Genomic DNA, 23,948 nt, shown 5'->3' with positions numbered 1-23,948 from the left:
CCCTCATCTAGAAGATGGCAACAATAATGTCTACCTTGCAAGAACATCCTGAGGACTTGGGAAGTAGACATAAAGAGATAAAATTTTACGGCATGGTGCCTGAGAGGGTTTTGTTTTCTTCACTATTGTAGTCCGAACAAGTAGGCTGGTGCCTGACACAGAGAAGGTGCTAGGAAGTGTTTTCTAAGTGAATACCTAATGAATGAATATGTTCAGTAAAGGATGAAAGTGAAAGTCATTAAGTCGTGTCCAACTCTTTGCGACCCCATGGATAGTCCATGGAATTCTCCAGGCCAGAGTATTGGAGTGGGTAGCCTGTCCCTTCTCCAGGGGTTCTTCCCAACCCAGGGATCAAATCTCCCAAATTGCAGGCAGATTCTTTACCAGCTGAGCCACAAGGGAAGCCCAAGAATCCTGGGGTGGGTAGCCTATCCCTTCTCCAGGGGATCTTCCTGACCCAGGAATTAAACCAGGGTCTCCTGCACTGCAGGCGGATTCTTTACCAACTGAGCTATCTGGGAATAGCAGTGTTATCATGAGAAGTCTTTGACAGACTGATTATTCATAGGTTTGAAGAAGGGGAATGCTTTGTCATAGCTAAATTTATTTTTTCCCATTATACAGCATAGCTTCAGGATTTTTAAAAAACTAAAATAAAACGATGACCTTTAGGTCATCTTTGTAGTGTTTCCTCAGTTCTTACCCCATTTCTTCCCTGAGAAAAATGGGGTAAGGACTTCCATTCTTCTCATTTTGTCCAGTCAGATATTATTTGAAAGCTTGAAACGAAAAATGAAACCAAGTTAAGTCTGGCTGATAGCCATTCAGAAATAGATTTTTTTCTCTAAGTAGATTAATTTTCAAAGACTTTTTCCTCTTTAAGATTTCCTCATTTTTAAAAGAAGCATTTAGTAAAACAACAGGAATATGTTTCCAGTGTCTAATTATCTCTTTTTCAAGGCTGAATTTGGTAAATTACCTGGTATTAGCCGTTGGTCATCTCCCAGGTGAAAAAAAAACAAATGACATCTGTAATATAATTTATGACTTTCTTTCCTAGAGCTAAGTGAAACTCGGCTGCATAGCATTTGTTTCTTTGCAGGCCTTTCATGTTAGTCAGATTAAAACTAATGTTTTTACAAAACTGTAAGGACAAAGAATCAAGTTGAACTGGTTTAAAAAAAATAAAAAAACAAAAAACTCCAGTGTTTGATTCAGCATTTCAAGAATAGCAGAGAAAATAGAGTCTGGTTTCTGATAGTGGGGTGGGATGCGGAGTTGGGGTGGGGTGGGAATGAGAAGGAACTCTCCCATTTGCTAAAAGGAAAACGAAACAAGGATGTTATCTCTTCACTGTTACTAACAGGACAAGTGTATAATTGAAACCAAAGCACATAACACCTTTTCACATAATGCCTTCTGATGTCATCTAATTACTTACTGCCTGCTAATCTCATCTCCTTCAGGAGCCTATCTTAAAATTACGCTGAGTTACCATTAGCTAAACACATCTCATCTAGCCAAAACACACTGGATTCCCAGTAAATATTTGTTGAGTTTTGTGGACTGTGCAGGTGGATTTTCTTTCTGGCCTCATGCATGGCTGACTCGTTTATGCCAGAGAGGTTTTGGTTTTGCTCTTTCTCTTACCTGAAATGCCATTCACATCATTGGCAGTATTGCCTCAAAGCAGTGCAGAAGAGCACCTCGTCTCCCCCGATTAACCCACCTAAACTGAAGCCATCTCACCCATCGAGAAGCCTGTTTTATAAACATGGTTGTAGTCGTTTCAGAATGATTTATGATTCTAATTTCTCTTGGCTCTGGCATCATTCATACCCCTACAGTATACACACCTCAAGAATAGGCATTGAGTCTTATTTCCCACAGCAATACACACAGGCACACCCCTACACATGCAGTGTCCACCCATGGAAAGCATACTCAAAGGACGTGTTCTACAGCTGGGTAATGAAATGTTTAACATTAGTGAAAAAAGCCAGACAGCCCTGATTGTTTGTCTCTATCAGTCTGCCAAGAATGGGTATAAATGGAATCAAGGCTGTGAGAGATGGATTTTTTTCATCAGATAAATGACCAAAACCTAATACATTTACACCTCAAAATTGCTTTAAAGTAGATTGGATGACTAACAGAAAGTCTTTCAAAGGGAGGTAATATATGGTATTATATTTATTTGAGAGACCTGTACAATATTTGAACTACTGTACAAAAACCAGTTTTGAATCATTCAGTCTTTAGAAAAATGATTTGGAAGAGATTAAACTATATATCGCTGTGGCTTATAGACAGTCATTAGCATTTGGTATCTTCGAAACTTCACCCAATGTGAGTTGAGCCATAGGGCAGGCTAGGACTCAGAGCAAGGTATATACTTTCAGGCCTTTGATTGTTGTACAGTAAAGAAATAAGCAGACAGGTCATGAGAAGGTTTACAAAGAACCCATAGTGTGCATAAGGGTATCAACAGCAATGAAAATCCATATCTATAGGTGGAGTTCAGTTCAGTTCAGTCGCTCAGTCGTGTCTGACTCTTTGCGATCCCATGAATCGCAGCACGCCAGGCCTCCCTGTCCATCACCATCTCCCGGAGTTCACTCAGACTCACGTCCGTCGAGTCCGTGATACCATCCAGCCATCTCATCCTGGGTCGTCCCCTTCTCCTGCCCCCAATCCCTCCCAGCATCAGAGTCTTTTCCAATGAGTCAACTCTTCGCATGAGGTGGCCAGAGTACTGGAGCTTCAGCTTTAGCATCATTCCTTCCAAAGAAATCCCAGGGTTGATCTCCTTCAGAATGGACTGGTTGGGTCTCCTTGCAGTCCAAGGGACTCTCAAGAGTCTTCTCCAGCACCACAGTTCAAACGCATCAATTCTTCGGCGCTCAGCCTTCTTCAGAGTCCAGCTCTCACATCCATACATGACCACAGGAAAAACCTTGACTAGACGGACCTTTGTCGGCAAAGTAATGACTCTGCTTTTGAATATACTATCTAGGTTGGTCATAATTTTTCTTCCAAGGGTAACCGTCTTTTAATTTCATGGCTGCAGTCACCATCTGCAGTGATTTTCGAGCCCCCAAAAATAAAGTCTGATACTGTTTCTACTGTTTCCCCATCTATTTCCCATGAAGTGATGGGACCAGATGCCGTGATCTTTGTTTTCTGAATGTTGAGCTTTAAGCCAACTTTTTCACTCTCCTCTTTCACTTTCATCAAGAGACTTTTTAGCTCCTCTTCACTTTCTGCCATAAGGGTGGTGTCATCTGCATATCTGAGGTTATTGATATTTCTCCCGGCAATCTTGATTCCAGCTTGTGTTTCTTCCAGTCCAGCGTTTCTCATGATGTACTCTGCATATAATTTAAATAAGCAGGGTGACAATATACAGCCTTGACGCACTCCTTTTCCTGTTTGGAACCAGTCTTTTGTTCCATGTCCAGTTCTAACTGTTGCTTCCTGACCTGCATACAGATTTCTCAGGAGGCAGGTTAGGTGGTCTGGTATTCCCATCTCTTGAAGAATTTTCCGCAGTTTCTTGTGATCCACACAGTCAAAGGCTTTGGCATAGTCAATAAAGTGGAAATAGATGTTTTTCTGGAACTCTCTTGCTTTTTCCATGATCCAGCGGAGGTTGGCAATTTGATCTCTGGTTCCTCTGCCCTTTCTAAAACCAGCTTGAACATCAGGGAGTTCATGGTTCACGTATTGCTGAAGTCTGGCTTGGAGAATTTTGAGCATTACTTTACTAGCATGTGAGATGAGTGCAATTGTGGGGTAGTTTGAGCATTCTTTGGCATTGCCTTTCTTTGAAATTGGAATGAAAACTGACCTTTTCCAGTCCTGTGGCCACTGCTGAGTTTTCCAAACTTGCTGGCATAAAGATTGCAGCACTTTCACAGCATCATCTTTCAGGGTTTGAAACAACTCAACTGGAAGTCCATCACCTCCCCTAGCTTTGTTCGTAGTGATGCTTTCTAAGGCCCACTTGACTTCACATTCCAAGATGTCTGGCTCTAGATTAGTGATCACATCATCATGATTATCTGGGTCATGAAGATCTTTTTTTGTATAGTTCTTCCGTGTATTCTTGCCACCTCTTCTTAATATCTTCTGCTTCTGTTAGGTCCAGACCATTTCTGTCCTTTATTGAGCCCATTTTTGCATGAAATGTTCCCTTGGTATCTCTCATTTTCTTGAAGAGATCTCTAGTCTTTCCCATTCTGTTTTCCTCTATTTCTTTGCATTGCTCGCTGAAGAAGGCTTTCTTATCTCTTCTTGCTATTCTTTGGAACTCTGCATTCAGATGCTTATATCTTTCCTTTTCTCCTTTACTTTTTGCCTCTCTTCTTTTCACAGCTATTTGTAAGGCCTCCCCAGACAGCCATTTTGCTTTTTTGCATTTCTTTTCCATGGGGATGTTCTTGATCCCTGTCTCCTGTACAATGTCACAAACCTCCGTCCATAGTTCATCAGGCACTCTATCTATCAGATCTAGGCCCTTAAATCTATTTCTCACTTCCACTATATAATCATACGGGATTTGATTTAGATCATACCTGAATGGTCTAGCGGTTTTCCCTACTTTCTTCAGTGGAGTTAGTATTTAATGGTGAGGTTAGTGGTTAAATGTGTTTAGCATTGGGCTAGAAACCACTCTTTTTTCCTCATATTCCACAGAAAAGATACATTTTCAGACAGAGCTTTGATGGAGGTGAACTGGAGGGCTAGTCTAGCTACCTGGTTATCCTGCATACAAGTCTCTGAGTTAAGAAAGTAAGTAGGAGATGTTGGGGAAGTTACCTGGTTAAAGACATGGGATACATGGGGTCCAATGTGGGAAGATATGGAGGGCTTCAGTGTCCATGATTGACTAGAACACTGCTGGGTTGGAGATAAGTGGGGAGAAGGAGAAGGAGTAATTGGAGGGTGTGTAAGTGAGGTGGCTAGAGTGGCATTTGACACTGCTTGTTTTAATGGTGACAATGTTTATTTTAAGTGATTCCCCAATACATGATGTTGAAACCTGGGGAATGAATCATTGCAACCAAGAAAGGAAAAATAAAAGTGAGAAGACATTTATTCCTCTTTTTCCACATGTCTTTATTGAACATTTCAAAGGTCAGGACACTCTCCTAAGTACTTTGGAAAAGAGAAAGGAGAAGTTGAATTGGTCAGAGACAGGCTTTTTAAAAGGAAGGGATTCTTTCTGTAATTCATTTTTAAAAGTACTTATTGTCCCAAAACAACATATATTTCAGTTGGCAAATTTTTATTTTTTATTATAGCTAGAAATTGAAATAAAATTTGCTAAGGCAGTGAATATGATGTCTAGAATTTTGAACCTATCAGTCAAAATGAGTTTTATTATCTGTGATTGCATTAGAATAAATTCAAGGACATTAAAATTATGTTAATTATCTCTTTTATCCATCTTGATACAATTACCTAAAATCAGCACATATCAAAGGAGATTTCATAATTTTTAGGCTGTTCTGTTATTAGCTCTAAGGCTTTATTTGAACTTTGTCCTTTCCGTGTTATAGCTGCTCATTGCCCTCTGAAGACAAGTACCTTGGAGGTGAACTTGGTCACTAGAGCACTGACCACACCTGCCAGCCACAAGGCAGGAAAGTGTGATCTGGCGTGGGTTTCTAAGTCATTCTACAAGGAAGGGGTGTTATAGTCTTGGATTTACTTTTGTTTGTGCTGAAATTTTAAGAACATGATAAACAAATGGCTCTGTGGACACCGAGCCCTCGGAGTTTCTCAAGATGCTGCAGTCAGGCCTCAGCCTTGTGCTGCCACCCACAGCTCCCTGGAATTGCCCTTTGCCTCATTTAAAGTGGCAGCATCCCCGGCGAGGGAAGGGTGTATCTACATGAGGGCAACTTGTGGTCAGAAGATTGTGGTTCAGGGACCAGCTTCATCACTGGCCAGATGCATGACGATAGCCTTTTATGGTGTAGTTTTTCACCTGCAAAGTGAAGATGGAGGAAAGAACCACACATGCTTTGGAGGAATTGATGAGATTATTTATCTGTTTAGATTTATTTTATAGCACGTAATGTGCCCCAAGCACTGTTTTAATCACTTGAAAAATATGAACTCATTTCATCTTCATTACTACACTCTGAGGTAGTTACTATAAATAGCTTCAGTTTACTTATGAGGAAATGAAGGTGTAGAGAGGTTGAGTAAATTACCTAGGTCCCCAAACTAGCAAGAGGCAGAGTTGAGATTCAAACTTGGTAAATTGCAGTTACTTATTTTCTATCATAAGAAGAAAAGGAAGAATCTGAATAGCAGAAAATGGGCAGTGTTTCCTCTTTGTGATCATTTAGGGGACCCCGATTCTGTGGCAAATAGATGGGGGAAATGGAAACAATGATAGACTGTATTTTCTTTGGCTCCAAAATCACTGTGGACAGTCACTGCCACCATGAAATTAAAAGATGCTTGCTCCTTGGAGGAAAAGCTATGACAAACCTAGACAGCATATTAAAAAGCAGAGACTTCACTTTGCCAATAAAGGTCTGTATAATCAAAGCTATGGTTTTTCCAGTAGTCATTAAATAAGGCTGAGCACCAAAGAATTGATGCTTTCAAACTGTGATGCTGAAGAAGACTCTTGGGAATCCCCTGGACAGCAAGGGGAGATCAAATCAGTCAATCCTAAAGGAAATCAACCCTGAATATTCATTAGAAGAACTGATGCTGAAGCTGAAGCTCCAATGCTTTGACCACCTGATTCAAAGAGCTGACTCATTGGAAAAGACCCAGATGCTGGGAAAGATTAAAGGCAGGAGGAGAAGGGGGACGACAGAGGATGAGATGGTTGAATGGCATCATTGACTCAATGGACATGAGTTTGAGCAAATTCCTGGGGATGGTGAAGGACAGGGAAGCCTGGTGTGCTACACCTCATGGGGTCGTGAAGAGTTGGACACAACTGAGCGACTGAACAACAAGCACCAAAGATCCTGTGTGTCTGGTGACTGTGGCACCATAATTAATGCAGACACCCCTGCCACAGGGCTGGCTGACTGCCTGGGAGTGGTTAGCGAGACGATGGGGACCAAGAGAGGCCTGAACCTAAAGAGAAATAGTGCCTTTCTCAGAATGTGTTGAATTTATGAGTGATTTTTCTTTCTTTCTTTTTTTAAAAATATCAAACCAACAAACAAACATATATGAGACTAAGGTGTCTGTAGGTGGCACAGGCCTGACAGGCAAGAAAGCCTTCTCTCTTCTGAGTTCTAATGGTTATCCCCGCCCCCAAGCTCCTTACACTGGCTTTTCATTGGTAAAATCCACTTTGAAAACTTCATTCCTCTGGGTGACAGCATCAGCCCAAATAAAATGTATATACCCCTGGACACAGTAGTACCTTATTCATTGGGTGTAAGATTAGCTGGCAGTTGCCTCCAGTTAAGTCTGGAGCCAGGAACAGGTTTTAGAACAGGGAGGAGGTGCAGGGCGAGGAATGTTTGCTGATTGATTGACCTGCCTGTCCTGGTGTCACGGGAAGATTAGAAGCCCTTAACTGACTCACATTCTCAGAAACTGACCTTTGGAAGAATGACTGCGGTCCCACCCGCACTGTCTCTGAATCCCTGGGGCAGTCGGTGTAAAAGTTGCAACTTCAGTCTTACAGCTCTGCCTTCCCCAAGTGGAGAAGAACGAAAAAACTGAGCATTCGCTAACAGAGGCCTGAAAGCCAGGGCACGGGGCAATTTCACATAAAGGAAACAAGCATTTTTGCAGAAGGTGAGTCCCTCCAAGCCTCAGGTGTCCTCAGCCACCATCCCACCCCTGGTTACCCAGCCACCACACTCAGGATCCTGCTACCTACTCCAGTCTGTGACTCCACCTGAGTCACACTTTGAAGATGACTGGACGCAGTAAAAGCAAGTTGATAAAGGTGGTCAGTTCAGGGGAAAGGCTTATCTATCTGTTGAGAAAGGCAGCCAAGCTGTGCATGGAAAGCCCTGATTTGGACACTTTACCAAGTGAGTCGAGGTGGATTTTGTGAGAGAGGCTTAGGAGCAATGGTACTGGGTTGGGGAAGGAGGCTTGAGAGGGTCCGGCTGCCTCTAGTTCTCTTCTGCCTCAGTTCCCTAGCATTTCTCTCCCAGCAGATGCTATCATAGCCCGTTTTGATTCAGTTGGTGCCAGGGGCAAACGTTTCAAGGAAGTAGGAGGGACCTGACTTTCTCCGCTACTTTGAGAAAACCGTTCAGTGTTTACTAGGAGGGTGCTGACTTAATGAAGCAGGAATATTGTGAGTTCCTTAGAAGAAAGATTTTTGAAACCAGAATATGCTCTGGAGAGATGGTGGCTTTCTTTACCAGATGTTTATTCTGTGACAAATGAGACCGCTTCCCTGAACTGGCGGTGAAGGTAGTGCTTTGTTTGCCAGGTTTTGTTAGTACTTTTCTTTGCCAGGCCAGAGCTATAGTGCAGAACCACAGCACGTGTTTTCTTTGGAGATGGGTATCAGTGTTTTCCTTCAAGATGTGCTGTAAAAACAAGCCGACTTCCAGCCCACCCTCTCTGCAAGTCTGCGCCTAACCCTCTGATGAGACTGGCCAGCTGGGTTGATCACGACCCCAGTGGTGCTCTGCCCCAAACCTTTAGCCAGGTCAATTCCAGGTCTAATTTCCTGATGCTGCTTTCCTCCCCCAGCTCCTCTTTTCTGTATTTTCGCTTGTATATCTATCTCCGTCACATGGTTTAAACTTCTTTGGGGGCAGGTATTTTCTTTTGGGCTCCAGAATCGCTGCAGATGGTGATTGCAGCCATGAAATTAAAAGACGCTTGCTCCTTGGAAGGAAAGTTATAACCAACCTAGACAGCATATTAAAAAGCAGAGATGTTACTTTGTCCACAATGGTCCGTCTAGTCAAGGCTATGGTCTTTCCAGTGGTCATGTATGGATGTGAGAGTTGGACTATAAAGAAAGCTGAGCGCTGAAGAATTGATGCTTTTGAACTGTGGTGTCGGAGAAGACTCTTGAGAGTCCCTTGGACTGCAAGGAGATCCAACCAGTCCATCCTAAAGCAGATCAGTCCTGGGTGTTCATTGGAAGGGCTGATGCTGAAACCAAAACTCCAGTACTTTGGCCACCTGATGCGAAGAGCTAACTCATTTGAAAAGACCCTGATGCTGGGAATGATTGAGGGCAGGAGGAAAAGGGGACGACAGAGGATGAGATGGTTGGATGGCATCACCGACTCAATGGACATGGGTTTGGGTAGACTCTGGCAGTTGGCGATGGACAGGGAGGCCTGGGGTGCTGCGGTTCATGGGGTCACAAAGATTTGGACACGACTGAGTGATTGAAATGAACTGGACAGAACTCCTGGAGTCAGGAGGTCCGAGTTCAGATCCCAGCTCAGGCACTTGCCTGCAGTGTGACTTAAGGAGTTCACCATTGTGTGCTCACATTTCTTTCTCTATAAAATGAAGGTTAACATACTCCACAGGGTCTTTATGAGAATTAAATGAGTTTATACTTGGGAAGTGCCCAAGTTCGTACTTGGGTATACAGGAAAGTGTGTGTGTGTGTTAGTTGCTACGTCGTGTCCAACTCTGTAACCCACCAGGCTACTCTGTCCATGGAATTCTCCAGGCAAGAATACTGGGGTGGATAGCCATTCCTTTCTCCAGGGAATCTTCCCGACCCAGGGATCAAACCTGGATTCTTTACAGTCTGAGCCACCTGGAGTATATGGGAAGAGTTCCATAAGTGTTATTTTGTGACTATTGCCAGCATTCTCCATAGAGCCCAGCATGTTGTAGGTGTTTAGTAAATGTTTGTCAGATTAAGAAAAAACTTTGTGTAGGAATTGCCATAGCTGGGTAAAGAGCTGGGGGAAAGGGAAAAAAAAAGAAAGAGAAGGTGTGTTATTTCCTTTTCAACATTTGGGGAGTTGGTGTGAGGTGCTTTGGTGCTCAGGGGTGTGAGGAGAACTGTGCTTAATCTTTTGTCTGAATGCTTCTGGGGTTTGGGATATGTTCCGTGGGCAGTAGAGGGGTGGTGGGCAAGGCGGTGTGATCTGTGGGCAGACAGCTTATTATAGCATGCTTGGAGAGAATGGATTTATTCTTCCGAACCTCAAAACGCCGGCCACTTCACCTTTCCCAAGGCATCTCTGAGGATGGGCCTGTTGTAAAGACTTGAGCTGACATCATCGCATCTTGAAAGAACGCAGCATAATTGAATTGCTGATACAAGTGGGTACTTGCACTGGGCCCCGCTCACCCACATCTCTATGGAAACACATGTTTGCTTGAAAGCCCAGCAATCAGAAGCAGAGTCTTCCAGGAGCCAGCATTGGGTCACTTTTAGAAAAAGGCATTTATTTATATTCTCGAGCTGTCAGAGACCTATGCAATGAAATAATTTCAAATTAAATAGAAAAATCAGGCCACAGATGAATGCTAATAGAGCTTGCTGTGCACCCTCCCCCTGTGCTCTCAGGGGCCTGAGATCTACGCATTTATTTTAGCTGTCCTTTGCTCTTTTGCTCCTATTTGCATTCTGCTGCAGTGAGTGAGGAGGTGGTTTGGCACTTTATGCAAAAATGGTTAATCTTCATTCATACGCATTTGCCGGTACTAAAATGGAAAATGCAAAGCTGGGCTCGCTATCAAGTCTGCTTTGTGCTCTCCCAGACCACTCTGTGTGCAGCATGTACAAGGGCGTACAATCCAGATGACTCTGCCTCCTCTACAAGCACCCGGGGCTGTAGAGTCAAGACATTCTCTCAGAAAGGTCTGAAACTTGCATCAGCCCATCTTGCCCTGGATGTGCTCAAGTGATTGGAAGCTTTTATCTGCCTCTGGAAGCAGGATTTTTCAAATAAGTATTGACTGTTAATGACCTGTTTAAAGAAAACATTCAATTTTCTTTCTTCCCCCTACAAAGAACTTAGTAGGCAGTGACATTTCTAAACCAAAGGCTAACCCTGCTTTTCAAAAGAGGCAGAGACTGGGCTTTTAAATGTGAATTTTTTTCCCCTGACATTTGCCCTTAAAATGCTTTTCCGTGAAGCTGTTCTAGTGGGTTTAGTCCACTGAAGTGTCTTTGAATAAAAATGCAACCTTGAGATCTTTTTTCCCCCCTTCAAATTACACAAAAAAAGTGTACGTTAGGAGTCTTCATATGAAAGTCATATTTCAGTCACTGTTCCCTGTTTCATTGTTTATGTGTCCTCATTCCTAATAATTAAAGCAACTTTCCTCCAAGGAGCAAGGCACTGCACAAGAACCTTTATTAAACTGTGGGAATTAAACCACAAAAGAAGTGGCTGAAGTACTTGGAATATGAGAGACCTCAGTAATTACAAGACCAGATAAGGAACAGCAAAGGTGGGAGTGAAAGGAAAGAGAGCACAAAACGGAAGAGAGATTAAGCAATGGAAAAGTTGAGCAATGGAAAACCTGTATGTTGTTACATTTAGACAAGGTTCCAGTTTTATAGAGGGAGCAGTTTCCCTCTTGAGCTAGCTAGCATGTCAGTCCCCTTGACTGTGCTTAGGCAACTGGATAGTTAGTCCTTGGCCAGTTTTAAAGATGATCTTTGCAGAGAAATAGCCAAATATATGGGAGACAGACCCATGTCTTTTTTTTTTTTTTTAAAAGGTAAATTTTCAGCTTTCAGCTGCTCTGGCTGCTCACTGCTCCCATCACCCCGAGGGCCCTTACAGACTTGAGTACCTATGAGCTGAAAAGGGCCACAGAGGTCCCGTGCTCTGAAGGTTAGAGAAGATGCCATCCCAAAACATGGCTGTGGGAGTTCAGAGCATAGTACCCCCAAATATGATGCTTTGGTGTATTTGGTGAGCTATGGGCACTGAAATACAGCAACTACAGGAAGAGACTTTCTTTGAATTCTGCTTTTCTGCTTAAAGATAGATCGTCCAAGAACTCAGTTGCCATAAATTCCCTCCCTGGTTGGTGAAACTCCCAGGGGGTGTGTTGACTCTCATCACAGAAGAGGAAACTAGATTTGACACCACACTCAGCAGACTTTGTCACAAGCTATCATAGCTCCCATGTGCTCTTTTAAGGACCTGTTTGTCTTTTCTAAAAATCATTTACTGTTCCCTCAGAGGCTTGTACCCCCTCTGCTTTCCCTGTTAAGATGGTATTTATCCTGAATTCTAGGCTACCTTGGGGGGAGAATTCTTCATTTTCTCCTGACCATCTTCCATGTGTCCATGAGATATGGGGTTTCCCTCGTGGCTCAGATGGTAAAGAGACTGCCTGCAATGCAAGAGACGTGGGTTCGATCCCTGGGGAAGGGAATGGCTACCCACTCCATTATTCCTGCCTGGAAAACCCCATGGACAGAGGAACCTGGCAGGCTACAGTCATGGGGTCGCAAAGAGTCAAACACAACTGAGCGATACCATGAGATATACATGTTAATAAGCATGTGTTTGTTTCTCCTATTAATCTTTTATTACAGGGGCCCCAACTAAGAACTCAAAGGGTAAGAGGGAAATTACTTTTCCTCCTCTAGAACTCCATCCTCTTTTTCTGCAGCTGGAGACCTGACGCCCTAATGCTATACTCTGACAACCTAGAACCTCTGCTCAGATGTTCCACCAGGACGAATGGTGGCCCTATAGATAAATTTGCAGCCTCTCCCTAGATCTCTATCAAAACTCACCTGTCCTGTCTCTCGTTCTGTCAGAGCACCACTCTCTGCAAAGGGCCAAATGATGGCAGTAGAGAATGAAATAAATTAACATATGAAGTCACCCTTTCTTCAGGAGATGATAGCATGCCATAAACTAAGTAAGAATGTAGACATCTCTTAAGAGATTTTCTCAGCCCAGGCGTTGGCACTCTGGGAGATCACGGGGCGCTCTGTTTCGACAGAGGCTTTCTGCTACTTTTCCAGTCACGTCACTTAATTGATTTCCTCCCCACAAGATCAGGGCTTCCCAGGTGGTGCTAGTGATAAAACAACCCACCTGCTAATGCTGGAGACATGAGACTCCTGTTCAATCCCTGGGTGGGAAAGATCCCCTGGAGGAGGGCATGGCAACCCACTGCAGTATTCTTGCCTGGAGAATCTGATGGACAGAGGAGCCTGGTGGGCTACAGTCCACAGGATCACACAGAGTCACACACGACTGAAATGACCTAGCACTTAGCACCACAAGATCAGTCCCGATTCTTCCTCTCTGAGGCAGCCCCAAGATGACGTCTCAGGATCTATGTGATCACAACACTGTCAAGGCTGTACAAAAATTGGCTACAGAGACACTTTAATTACTTTAATTTAGAAAGATGTAGTAGTTAAACATTAGACCCTGGAATGTCGTGGCGCCTCTGGGCAACATCATAGAATCAGGGAAGCAGCTTGTTGGCCAAGGGCCCACTAAATGCAGCTTCTAACACTCTCATCAGAGGCAGAAGCCGCAGGAAAACAGCCATCTCTTTGTAATAGGTACATTCCCGCCCATTCCCGTGCGAGTTCAGTGGTTCGCTCTGCAGTCTGTGTGCCCTGTGAATGTATAATACAAGGCATACATCACATCCCTGCCTGACTGGAAAAGGCAGTGGCTGGGACTGGTTTTATTCTCCTTGCAGAGTTCTTCCTGCAGTTCATGTGTAATGCACTCCATGACTTGTTTGTGATGGTTTTGAAGTGTTTCCAGCACAGCGGCTCTGGGCTTCAGAGTCACAATGCCTGTGCCTGAGTCCTGGCCCTGTCACTTACCGTGGACTCTGGGTTAGTCACGGAACCTCTGTTGCTCAGCATTCATGTGTATGAGATGGGCATAATTAGTTTCTACTTTATAGGGGCATAAAGGTTAAATAAGCTTCCCTGGTGGCTCAGAGGATAAAGCATCTGCCTGCAATGCAGGAGACCCAGGTTCGATCCCTGGGTTGGGAAGATCCCCTGGAGAAGGAAATGGCAACCCACTCCAATATTCTTGCCTGGAGAATCCCATGGACAGAGGAGCCTGGCGGGCTACAGTCCACAGGGTCGCAAAGAGTCGGACACGACTGAGCGACTTCACACAAGGGTTAAATGGATAAATTTATATCAAGCACTAAGGAGAGTGCCTGGCACAATATTAGTGCTCCATATTTATTGCTATTATTATAATTAGTATGTTGGTGAAATGACCATTCCCTAACAAGGTAATTGGTAGGAAACCACCCTCTAAACTCCCACACCCTGTTTATCTGTCTAGGCTTCTGGAGAGTCTATTTGTTGTGTGTAGTGACTGGGATCAAAGAAGAGCCCATTCTTAATATTCCCAGGCAGTGGATCTCAGTTTAGTCTCCGTGGGTCTGAATGCCCTGGAGGGCAGTTTGGAGCACTGACCACTGTACCCACTCCCAGAGCTTCTGATCCAGCCCTTCTGGAAAAGGGCTGAGAATTTATATTTCTAACAAGTTCTCGGATGCTGCTGCTGCTCCTCTGGGAAGCCCACTTGAAGAGCCACTGCTCCAGGACACCAGCTTCTAGCAGATGTAAGCCACGTGGGCCATGTAAATTTTTCTAGTAGACACAGTAAAAAAGTGAAAAGAAATGGGTGGAGTTAAATTTTAATGTTTTATTTAACTCAACACATCCAATATTATCATTTCAACACACGATTGACATAAATTAGTATTGCGACAGCTTACATTCCTTTTCTTTAGCATGCCTTTGAAATCCAGGAAGTATTTTACAGGACATTCCAGTTCAGACCAGCCCACATTCAAATCTGGCTTTGCAAGTAAATGACATGAGTAAGTTTCTTTTTTCTGACCTCCACCCTCTCATACCAACTGACATTCTCTATTAGGTTTTTATAAATCATGGGAGGACTTTGCATAAATGACCTTGAAAAAATTGTTAAAATGATTATTAAAAAAATTTTTTTTCTTATGTATTTCCTCTGCCTCTAAATTCCATTCCAGAAAAGTAATAGGATACATGAAAACAGGAAAGTCAGTCTAAGAGTAGTAATAGGTTTCAGAGAAACAAAAGTGAAACTTTTATTACTGCCTACACAGTGAAACAAGCGAAACAGAGACTGGGCTTCCCTGGTGGCTCAGATGGTAGGGCTTCTGCACCTACAATGCGGAAGATCCTGGTTTGATCAGAGTTAGGAGATACCCTGGAGAGAGAGAATTGGCTACCCACTCCAGTATTCTCGTCTGAAGAATTCCATGAACAGAAGAGCCTGGTGAGCTATAGTCCATGCAGTCACAAAGAGTAAGACATGCCTGAGCAACTAACACCTTCTTTTACACTCTTTAACTTTTTATAATTTATATGATTACATGAGATATATTAATATATATGTAACATCTTTTTCAGTTGTTTAGGTTGTTGTATATATTAGCCTTCTCTGAATTGTATTAATTAGAAATGCTGAAACAAACATATGTTCCAGAATTTATACTCTTCGGGTTTATTTTTCATAAAGAATATTTCTCTTTTTTACAAACTAATAGATTTTCTGACTAGCATTAATGCATATTAAGTAAGATTTTTGCATAAGTAAGTTCAGTTCGATATAACTTTGTACATGAAGTGATTGGTGGTAACTATAGTTGTGCATTATTAATTTTACACTGGAGAAGTACATAGCTGATATATTGGTGATAAACAGTGAAATTCTTTCCTTGGGGACTGATATCTTTCCTAATAAGTTTTTGACTGTGGAACATGCATCTAGACTGAGGTAAGATATTAATCTGAGATTGCATAAATAAAATTTCAACAGTTTCCTTGATCTTTATTTTTCTCTGGGCTATATGTAAAATTGAAAGCCAAAGTATGAAATTACAGGAAAAAATTTTCAAACATTCCTAAGCTGTTAAAATGTTGTTCCAGGATCAGGACTTGTGTTTCTGGTTATCTTCATTTTCTATTGATTAGTTACATGCATGGGATGTGTATGTGTGGGTTTGAATAGTTAGGCCTCAGTCATTGGTCTGTTCTAAGAGCAATTTTAAGTGATAACAGGATTAGAAACCAGGTTCTTTCCCAAGAAGTCAGAGTGTGGGATCATTGTACCTTTCTTTTGGATTTAAAACTCCGAGATCAAGCTATGTTACTGATAGACCATCAAGGGTGGTGACCGAGTGTGGTGAGAGGGGAAGAAATAGATCTGTTGGCTCCAGACTTCTGTCTCTTATTCACAGCATCCAAGGTTTCTCAGGTTAACTCAAAGGATCTGCAACTTTGAGGGATGGAGTTTCAAGTTGCTGAACTCTGGACCTGTCATTTAGGAGGAGGTGCCAATATATTGTTTCTTAGAGGAAAATTTCCTTAACAACTATACGAATTAAACAAGTCATATTCAGGGGATTTGACTGTCCAGATACAGTTCATAACAGAGAACAGAATCCCAGAAAACAGGGGCATAGCACAATTTCATTTTCAGAGGAGCAAGGGGGTCAGAGGAAAGGCAATGAACACATGATGCTGTGTCAGGGCGAGGCGTGCTTCAGAGTATTCTGGGCAGGCTATCGCCAAGCCCAGGTGTGGACTCAGCAAGGACCTTTGACAATGAAGATCAGCCTTGTCCTCGTTGTTCGTCTTTATTAATGAAACCCAATTTAACTATCTAAACTCTTAACTCTAACCACTTAAACTCTTAATTCTTTAAGGCAAACCAGATTTACTTTCTATTTATTTTGAAATCTTTCCTCTAGTTTCCATAACTGGAGCTGTAGCTGATTTTGCAGTCTCTTTGTTACACACCAACCAGTGGAGAGCCTTGGCATGCAGAGGCCATTAGAATCCAGCTGGAAGGGATCACCTGTACAGGCAGCCCTTCATGCAAAGGGAAAAAGAAAAAAAGCATAAAATAGACAAAGAACAGCTCCCTACAAATTATTTTTATCTTATCTTCCCATCTGAGGAACCTGTAATAGCCCCATTCTACCCTCACAGTCAGCATTCCCCCCACCTCGCCACCAAATAATATTGTAATTAATCTTACTGGTATCACAACCAAAGAAGAGTCTTCTTTGACTTAGACGCCGAGGTCAATGAGAAAGGAAATTGCCAAGGAAATTGTCTATTTCTATAAATCTAGCTCACCATTCCATACTGCCAGTTACTCAGATCTCAGAAATTTTCTGTGCTCCGTGGAATTCCTCCCTGATTCTTACGTAGATTACAACACTCCAGCTTTAGAAAACGCTGCACACTCAAATCTTAGACATCAAAGCAAAACAAAAACAAAATCCCTTTTTCTATCAGATTTCACACCTCCTTAATGGTAGGAGTAGATGAGTCTGGAAGACTTAGCTAATCTAGTCTAATGAGAGGAAGCGTGGCTCAGATCCATCCTGACAAACAGCCCCAAGTCCTCCTGTATCCTTTAAGCCTTCCTTACTCCATTGTTGCAGCCTGGGTCTCTTTCACTACCTCCCCCATCCTCGTTCTCTCTCACACATCCATACACTATCACATGTGGAAAAATCCATGCATAAGCCATGTATGTTTGCATAATGCCAGAACCTCTATTTGAATTTGAAAATCAACCATTCAAATGTCTTCAGATATCATGCTTATTGACCGTCTTGCAGGCACTGTGGTAACTGATCAAAGGTTTCACATCTATGGCTTGTTAAAACCCCCAAAAAACTAATATTTGTCCTTATACTTCACATACCATCTCTATTCACTGTTATGGATAATCAGAAAATAATCCTATTGTCTTTTACTAGTTACTCTCAGGGGCAAAAATATATGAGAATGAAATTCAGACATTATTTGCCAGCTAGCATTATTTACTTTCTCCCTTATGCCAAGGCAGAGGATACAAGATTTACCATTTGGAAGAGTTAGTGAAATGGGAGGTGTATCCAGTGGGATGGGCACTCTTTGCAGAGTATATGGAAAGGAGCTGTCTCTCTGGTGATTGAGTATGCAGCGTCTCCCCCACCACAGTGCCCAAATTCGTGTGTTAGTGACAGTATCATTTGGAAGCTTGTAAAAATAAAATTTTACTGTTTCTAACATTAATATTTAATAACAGATAATAGTATATGGATTCTTATTTGAGTGGTGATAGAGTTAAGGTTACGTATTGCCAAGCTCAGCAGAAGGTAATGGATCTGAATTTATGCTTTATTTAAGACCTAAGCTTAAAAGAAAATGGTGGGGAGAAATCAGAATTTTTGCAAGCTAACCTTGAAATGTATCAAATCTAGATACACTCTTGGTTTTCCTAGCTTGGAGGTAAGCTATTTTGTTTCACTTATTTATTTATTTTGGTGTGACCTTAGTTCCCCAATCAAGGATTGAACCTGTGGCCACTACACTGGAAGCTTGGAGTCTTAACCACTGGATCATTAGGGAAGTCTCCTAGATGCACTGTTTGTAGCGAAAGTCAAAGAATATAAGGAAGAGCTTTAGTGGTTCTTGATTGACAAAAAAGCAAACATTTATAATAAGTAGTTAATCTAAAATGTGAGGCTTAAACAGTATTGAGTACTGCCCTGCTAGAGTTAATTGTATACAGGTTCTAGGAAAAATAAAAGACTTAGGAAAAATTAAAAAAAAAAAAAGCAAATAGAAAGTAAATTTTGATTGACAAAACATGCAAATTGATAGTATATTGATATCTTGGCCTATCTAGCTGCTAATTTCCGCACCAATCTGTTTGTCCATTGTAAGTCATTTGTGTTCAATTTCAGAAAGAGATTGAAACTATAAAAGACTTACAGTCTATCTTCTTTAATAATAGCAAAGGATTTAGACCAGATGAGAAGGTAATGCCACAGCTAGATATTAAGAATAAAGATCTTCTCATAGTGGGCCACTTCTCAAAGAAGATTGGATACCAAATGCTTAAAACCTAAAGAACTTTAGGAGACAATGATTATGGGCAATTTTAAGAGTGCCTCTGAGACGAGAGATCATGAATTTATAGTCATTAAAAATATGATAAAGGTATATATGTGTAGATTCAGAGGGATATTTCCATACTGATAAGTGAAAATGCAAGTTTTAAAACTGTTATGTGTTTTTTACGTTTTAATCTGAAACCATTTCTCCTGTTTCTTCCTGGAATGTTTTGGTATAGTTCCATACATGCAGGAAAGACTCAATCAGTGTTTGCTATATTGAGATTGAAAAACACTGAAGCAGTAGAGAGTATGATGACAGCGCTTAGTTAAAATAGGTACACTATTCCTCCTCTCATTGTTTTTTGACCACCATTCTTTTACATAATAAAGAACACAGATTAGGTGCATACCCATCTGATTTTGTCATTTTCTGTGTCAGTACAGTATGAATAAAAGATTTTATGTTGTCATCTGGAATTATTGCAACATGCTTTTAGACCATGTCTAAGACAAGTGCTTAGCTTGGAAGTATTTTTGTATTCTAAATTGGTATTTATGATTATGGCAAAATGAAATTGTTTACTATATTGGAAGAGAGCATAAAAATAACACATTGAGAAATCCATTTTAAAAGTTAATCTTTTTTTTTTCCTTCTTGGTAGGGCTTCTTCCACTAGAAGCAAGATGGCCGAACTCAATACTCATGTGAATGTCAAGGAAAAGGTAAGGTATAATTATATATTGGTTTGCAGAAACTCCAAACTGGATAATGCGGTCTCTAGCTAGTAAAAACTCAGTTATAATGGAACAAGAGGAAAATGGTTTCAGGGAGGGGCGCGGGTGGTGAGGGATACATTCCACACAACCATAAGTAGCATGTACTGAATGTGTGTGACACCTATTGCATTTGTTTCCTCATTTAGTCTTGACTATAACCCCATGTAGTTGTTTTCATTTTACAGAGGAGGGAATTGAGACACAGAGAAGGTAAGTGCTTTGCCTAAGTTCACATAGCTAGTAAGCAGCAGAGCTGGGATTTGAAGCCAGCAGTGCCATTCTACCGTTGATACTCATATCCGCCACGCTGGGTTCCATCTAAACGCAAGGGTATTATGTTGCGTCTCCAAAAACTGCCTCATAGGCTTATCCAAAGCGTTACCTAGTGGTCATGCTGGGTGGCCTTTACAGTGTCTTTCAACACAGAGTTCAAGAGTCTGAGAATCCCCCCTCCTCATTGTTTGTTGGAGGCTGATGATATCAGAGTCCTTCCAAATCTTGTCCTCCTCTGTGACTTTTCCTCCACTTCAGGTCACAACCCCTCACCTGCCGTATCTGCTTAGCTCTTAAACGATCATAAACTGTAGATCATAGGAAACTACGGAGATCAGTTTGTCCAGACCACTCATCTGCACTAGGGGAAATGAGGCCCTCCCAGAGGTTTGTCCATGGTTGCACAGCAGAGTGCAGGAGCCTCCTCTGGAGCTCCCTCCAGCTTTCTACATGGCCGGCTGCCTCCCACCTCCACTAGGCCTTGAACTGCTTGAGGGCAGGAGTTTGTCTTTCATCTCTTTGTGTCCTCCTAGTACCTCAAATACTGAATGAACAACAAGAGAAGTAACATTGCTGGAATCCTTAGTAATTTTGCCTCCATTTAGCCAAGAAGTATCAGACGCCTGCTCCGTCCTCTACCCTGTTCTAGATGCTGGCAGTGTGGCGCTGAATGTGTAGATGAGGGTCCTGCTCCCACGGAGCTTGCTTTTTAGGGCAGGGAAACAGAGAGTAAACACAAGAACAAGTAAATGAACGTGATCGTTTCAGATAATAATGTTACGATGAGAAAAATACAGCAGGGTAGCACAGGTAGGTGGCTACTTAGGTGGGCTTGATCAGGGCAGCTCTCTCAGAGGAGGTGATGCAAGCTGAGATAAAGAAAACAGGAAATGAACGTCATGCAATGATCCAAGGGCAGAGTGTTCCAGGTAGAAAAGCAAAACCAGATGCCTGAGGAGGACTAACGTTCATCGTGTTTGGAGAGCAAGTAGGCAAGTGGCTGGCTGACCACAGTGCGGTCGGCAGAGGAATGGTGATGGGAGACGAGATCAGAGAGCAGGGCACGAACCAGTATTGGTAGAATTCTGGCTCCTCACCTGTGTGTTCCTCAACCTCCGCAGCATCCATGAGTGGAAGCCAGGGGTCCACAAAGCTGGATGGGAAAAGATGAATTTTCATCTTTACTCATATCTGGATGAAATTTAAAATTTCCTTCATGAATATAGGCAGAAAAACAACCCACGGGAGTAGCTGGAGTACCTGTGACTTTCACAACTAGAAATCACAAATATCTTCATATCAAATTACGTTTGTTACAGATATCCTAAAATGCTATTTGTTCATCGCGGTTGCAACATTGGGGCTTCCCCAGTGGCTCAGCAGTAAAGAACCTTCCTGCAGTGCAGGAGCCACAGGAGACAAGGGTTCCATCCTTGGGTCAGGAAGATCCCCTGGAGAAGGGCATGGCGACCCACTCCAGGAATACCTGCCTGGAGAATCGCATGGACAGAGGAGCCTTGTGGGGTATAGTCTGTAGAGTTGTAAAGAGTTGGCCACAACCCAAGCGACTTAGCACACACTGTAAAATTACTGTAGTTATAGAACTTAACACCCTATTGTGTTATTTGATGTTGACAGAGAAGCACATATATATTACTGTAGCATACACTTTTTATTAATGTCAATGCTATTTCAACATGAGTGATTTATTCTGTAATCCTATGTACTTTAGTTAACTATTATTCTGAGAAGGACCCCCAAGGCTTTACCAGACTGTCATAGGGGTTCTGTGCCCCCCAAAATTTAGAACCTGACATAGAAACATGTAGGGTTTTATTCAAAGGGCAAAAGTATCCACTGAAAGGAATTAAGCAGGAACATGACCTGATACGGTGTATTTTTAAAAGCTCCCCCAGCTTTGTCAGCTGTGCTTTTTTGTTGTTCACTCACTCAGTTGTGTCTGACTTTTTGTGACCCCATGGATAGCATCACGCCAGGCTTCCCTGTCCTTCACCATCCCCCAGAGCTTGCTCAAACTCATATCCATTGAGTCGGTGATGCCATCCAACCATCTCATCCTCTGTCGTCCCCTTCTCCTCCTGCCTTCAATCTTTCCCAGCACCAGGAAAAGTTATTTAATATGAAGTTCTATAAACAAGTACTGCTTGTCTGATGAAGATACAAAGGCTTGAGATAAAGTGATTTGGTCAAAGTCAGACTTTCAGGGAATGTGAAAGAGCAAGGATTTAAACTCAGCTCTGTCTGGTTCTGGTTCTTTCTCTTGCTCTTTCCTCTATATTAGCGCTTCCCAGAGTGTTCCACCAGAATAACCCCAGAGCACAGAAGAACAAACCTCCTACTTGGGGACATGGTTAAAACCAACTTCCACATAGGATTCCTTTGGGATCTTCTGTGTTATCTTAAAAACGGGTGCAAATTTTTTATCTATTGTATTCCATATTATATTCCCTATATTATATTAATACAGAACTGTGTTCACTTATTGACCACTGAGTGAACAGTGGCAGAAGTCTGTGCCCTTTTATATTGTGGCTTCATATTCTCTGTGACTCACAGTCATACCCTCAGGCAAGAGTGTGTTCCCAGTTGAAGAAGCTGAGTTTGGCACCACAGTGCTGACCAGATATTGGCCCCTTTTCAAACGTCTGTTGATGGATGGGCTGAACAGCTCTTAAAGTTGGGTTATGAGAAGGAAAAGCACTTCAAAGAATCAGTCATAATAGTTGATTCCCCACAAAACACGGCCAGTGGACAGACCAATATGGTAGGCTCAGCAGATAGAGTGTCTTATTCAAAATAGAGGTAGTGTCGAGCCAAAATGTGGAAGGAGGCTGATCCATCATCAGACAATAGAGGTTCAGTGTGAATGCTCCACGCATTGGCTTAAGCGCCACATTCATCTGTTTGTCCTGACCAATGCCACATGTATGTATGAAGATTAACAGTAGATGGTGTTTTTGCTGTTGCATTTCAGTAACTTATCAAAGTGTTGGCATTATTTTGAAAGAGGGTGAGGTTTAAGTTGTAAATATTATCCATCTGCATGACAATGAAAGTAGAGCTCCTCTAACTCAGTTAGTAAATTCCATCTTCCCATATCAAAAGGTTAATAGATTTCTTAGCTCAATAAAATAAATCATAATAAACAACTGAAAATTCTGATCATTTGTAATTTCACATTGATTTATTTTTGCACTTTTATTTCCTTTAGTTATTAGCTTTTATGGCCTTTTTATGATTAGTTTGTTTCCCAATCTGTCACACAGCAGTGACATTTCAGTTCTGAAGATTAAGAATAATAACAACTGTTATGTCTTACATTATAAATTATAAGCTCTTAGGAGATGTGAGAACAAATCTGCATGGTGTGTTTATACACTATCTAGTCAAGCACTGTGGGAAGTTAACTACTTAGTTAAAGTCTTGCAGTGAGATGAGTTCCTCAGTTATCTCTGGTGGGTCCGCTCATGGATGAGTTGGAAAGGAAGAGGTGAGAGCATCGTTTCTGTCCTCATGCAGCTTTTAATCCAAAGACATAACTTCCGGTCTCACATCCAAGGCAACTGGCATTTGCAGTTGACGCTCTTGAGTGTCCTACCCTTTAGAAATCCTTTCAGGTGCCTCCTTTCTCTGCCCTCCTACCCCTCCTGAATTACTGGCCCTTCTACTGTTCTCCTTTGTGCTTCAGTGGGGTTCTCTGCCTTCTGCCCCTGTACTGTGATGGTTAGTGGTCTGTCGTCCCAAGGGAGATTGTGTGCTGCTTAGGGGCAGGCAGGGGGCCTTTCTTGTCTTCATATTCTTAGTTTTGACACATAGCTGACCCCAAAGTGCGTTAAATAAATGAATGGATGACAAATGAATGAACCTGCCTGCTTGAATTGTTAATGTTCTTTATAGACAAATTTCCCATTCACAATATTTTGCAAAACCTCAAGCGTTCTTGAAAATTGAAATGTAGGTTAATGGAAATGTCATCTCATTTTAGTACTCGCTTTCCTATTAAATAAAGCAAGTTTTAAATCGCTTCT

At 42.0% G+C, this 23,948-nt stretch overlaps 1 protein-coding gene and 1 non-coding gene across 9 annotated transcripts in view; both read left to right on the top strand.

The window, feature by feature from the left end:
• Positions 1 to 23,948, top strand: part of SPATS2L (spermatogenesis associated serine rich 2 like) — a 184,013-nt gene that overhangs the window by 68,331 nt on the left and 91,734 nt on the right. For 4 of the 8 annotated variants that reach the window (XM_018061185.1, XM_018061203.1, XM_018061179.1 and 1 more), the window contains exon 3: positions 19,512 to 19,572. In XM_018061185.1, the coding sequence (XP_017916674.1) occupies positions 19,534 to 19,572 (39 nt within the window). In that variant the 5' untranslated portion in view covers positions 19,512 to 19,533. Of the gene's footprint in view, positions 1 to 7,595; positions 7,789 to 12,977; positions 12,982 to 15,072; positions 15,225 to 19,511; positions 19,573 to 23,948 lie in introns of those variants that run through there. The other 4 variants (XM_018061194.1, XM_018061196.1, XM_018061174.1 and 1 more) reach the window with 4 other exon arrangements.
• Positions 13,865 to 13,936, top strand: TRNAC-GCA. The gene has a single exon. It is a non-coding gene; the product is annotated as a tRNA-Cys (tRNA).

This window comes from Capra hircus, chromosome 2 (assembly GCF_001704415.2).
Source record: "Capra hircus breed San Clemente chromosome 2, ASM170441v1, whole genome shotgun sequence".
Classification (NCBI taxonomy): domain Eukaryota; kingdom Metazoa; phylum Chordata; class Mammalia; order Artiodactyla; family Bovidae; genus Capra; species Capra hircus.
Note: the sequence above shows the minus strand (reverse complement) of the source record. Positions and strands in the feature narration are given on the sequence as shown.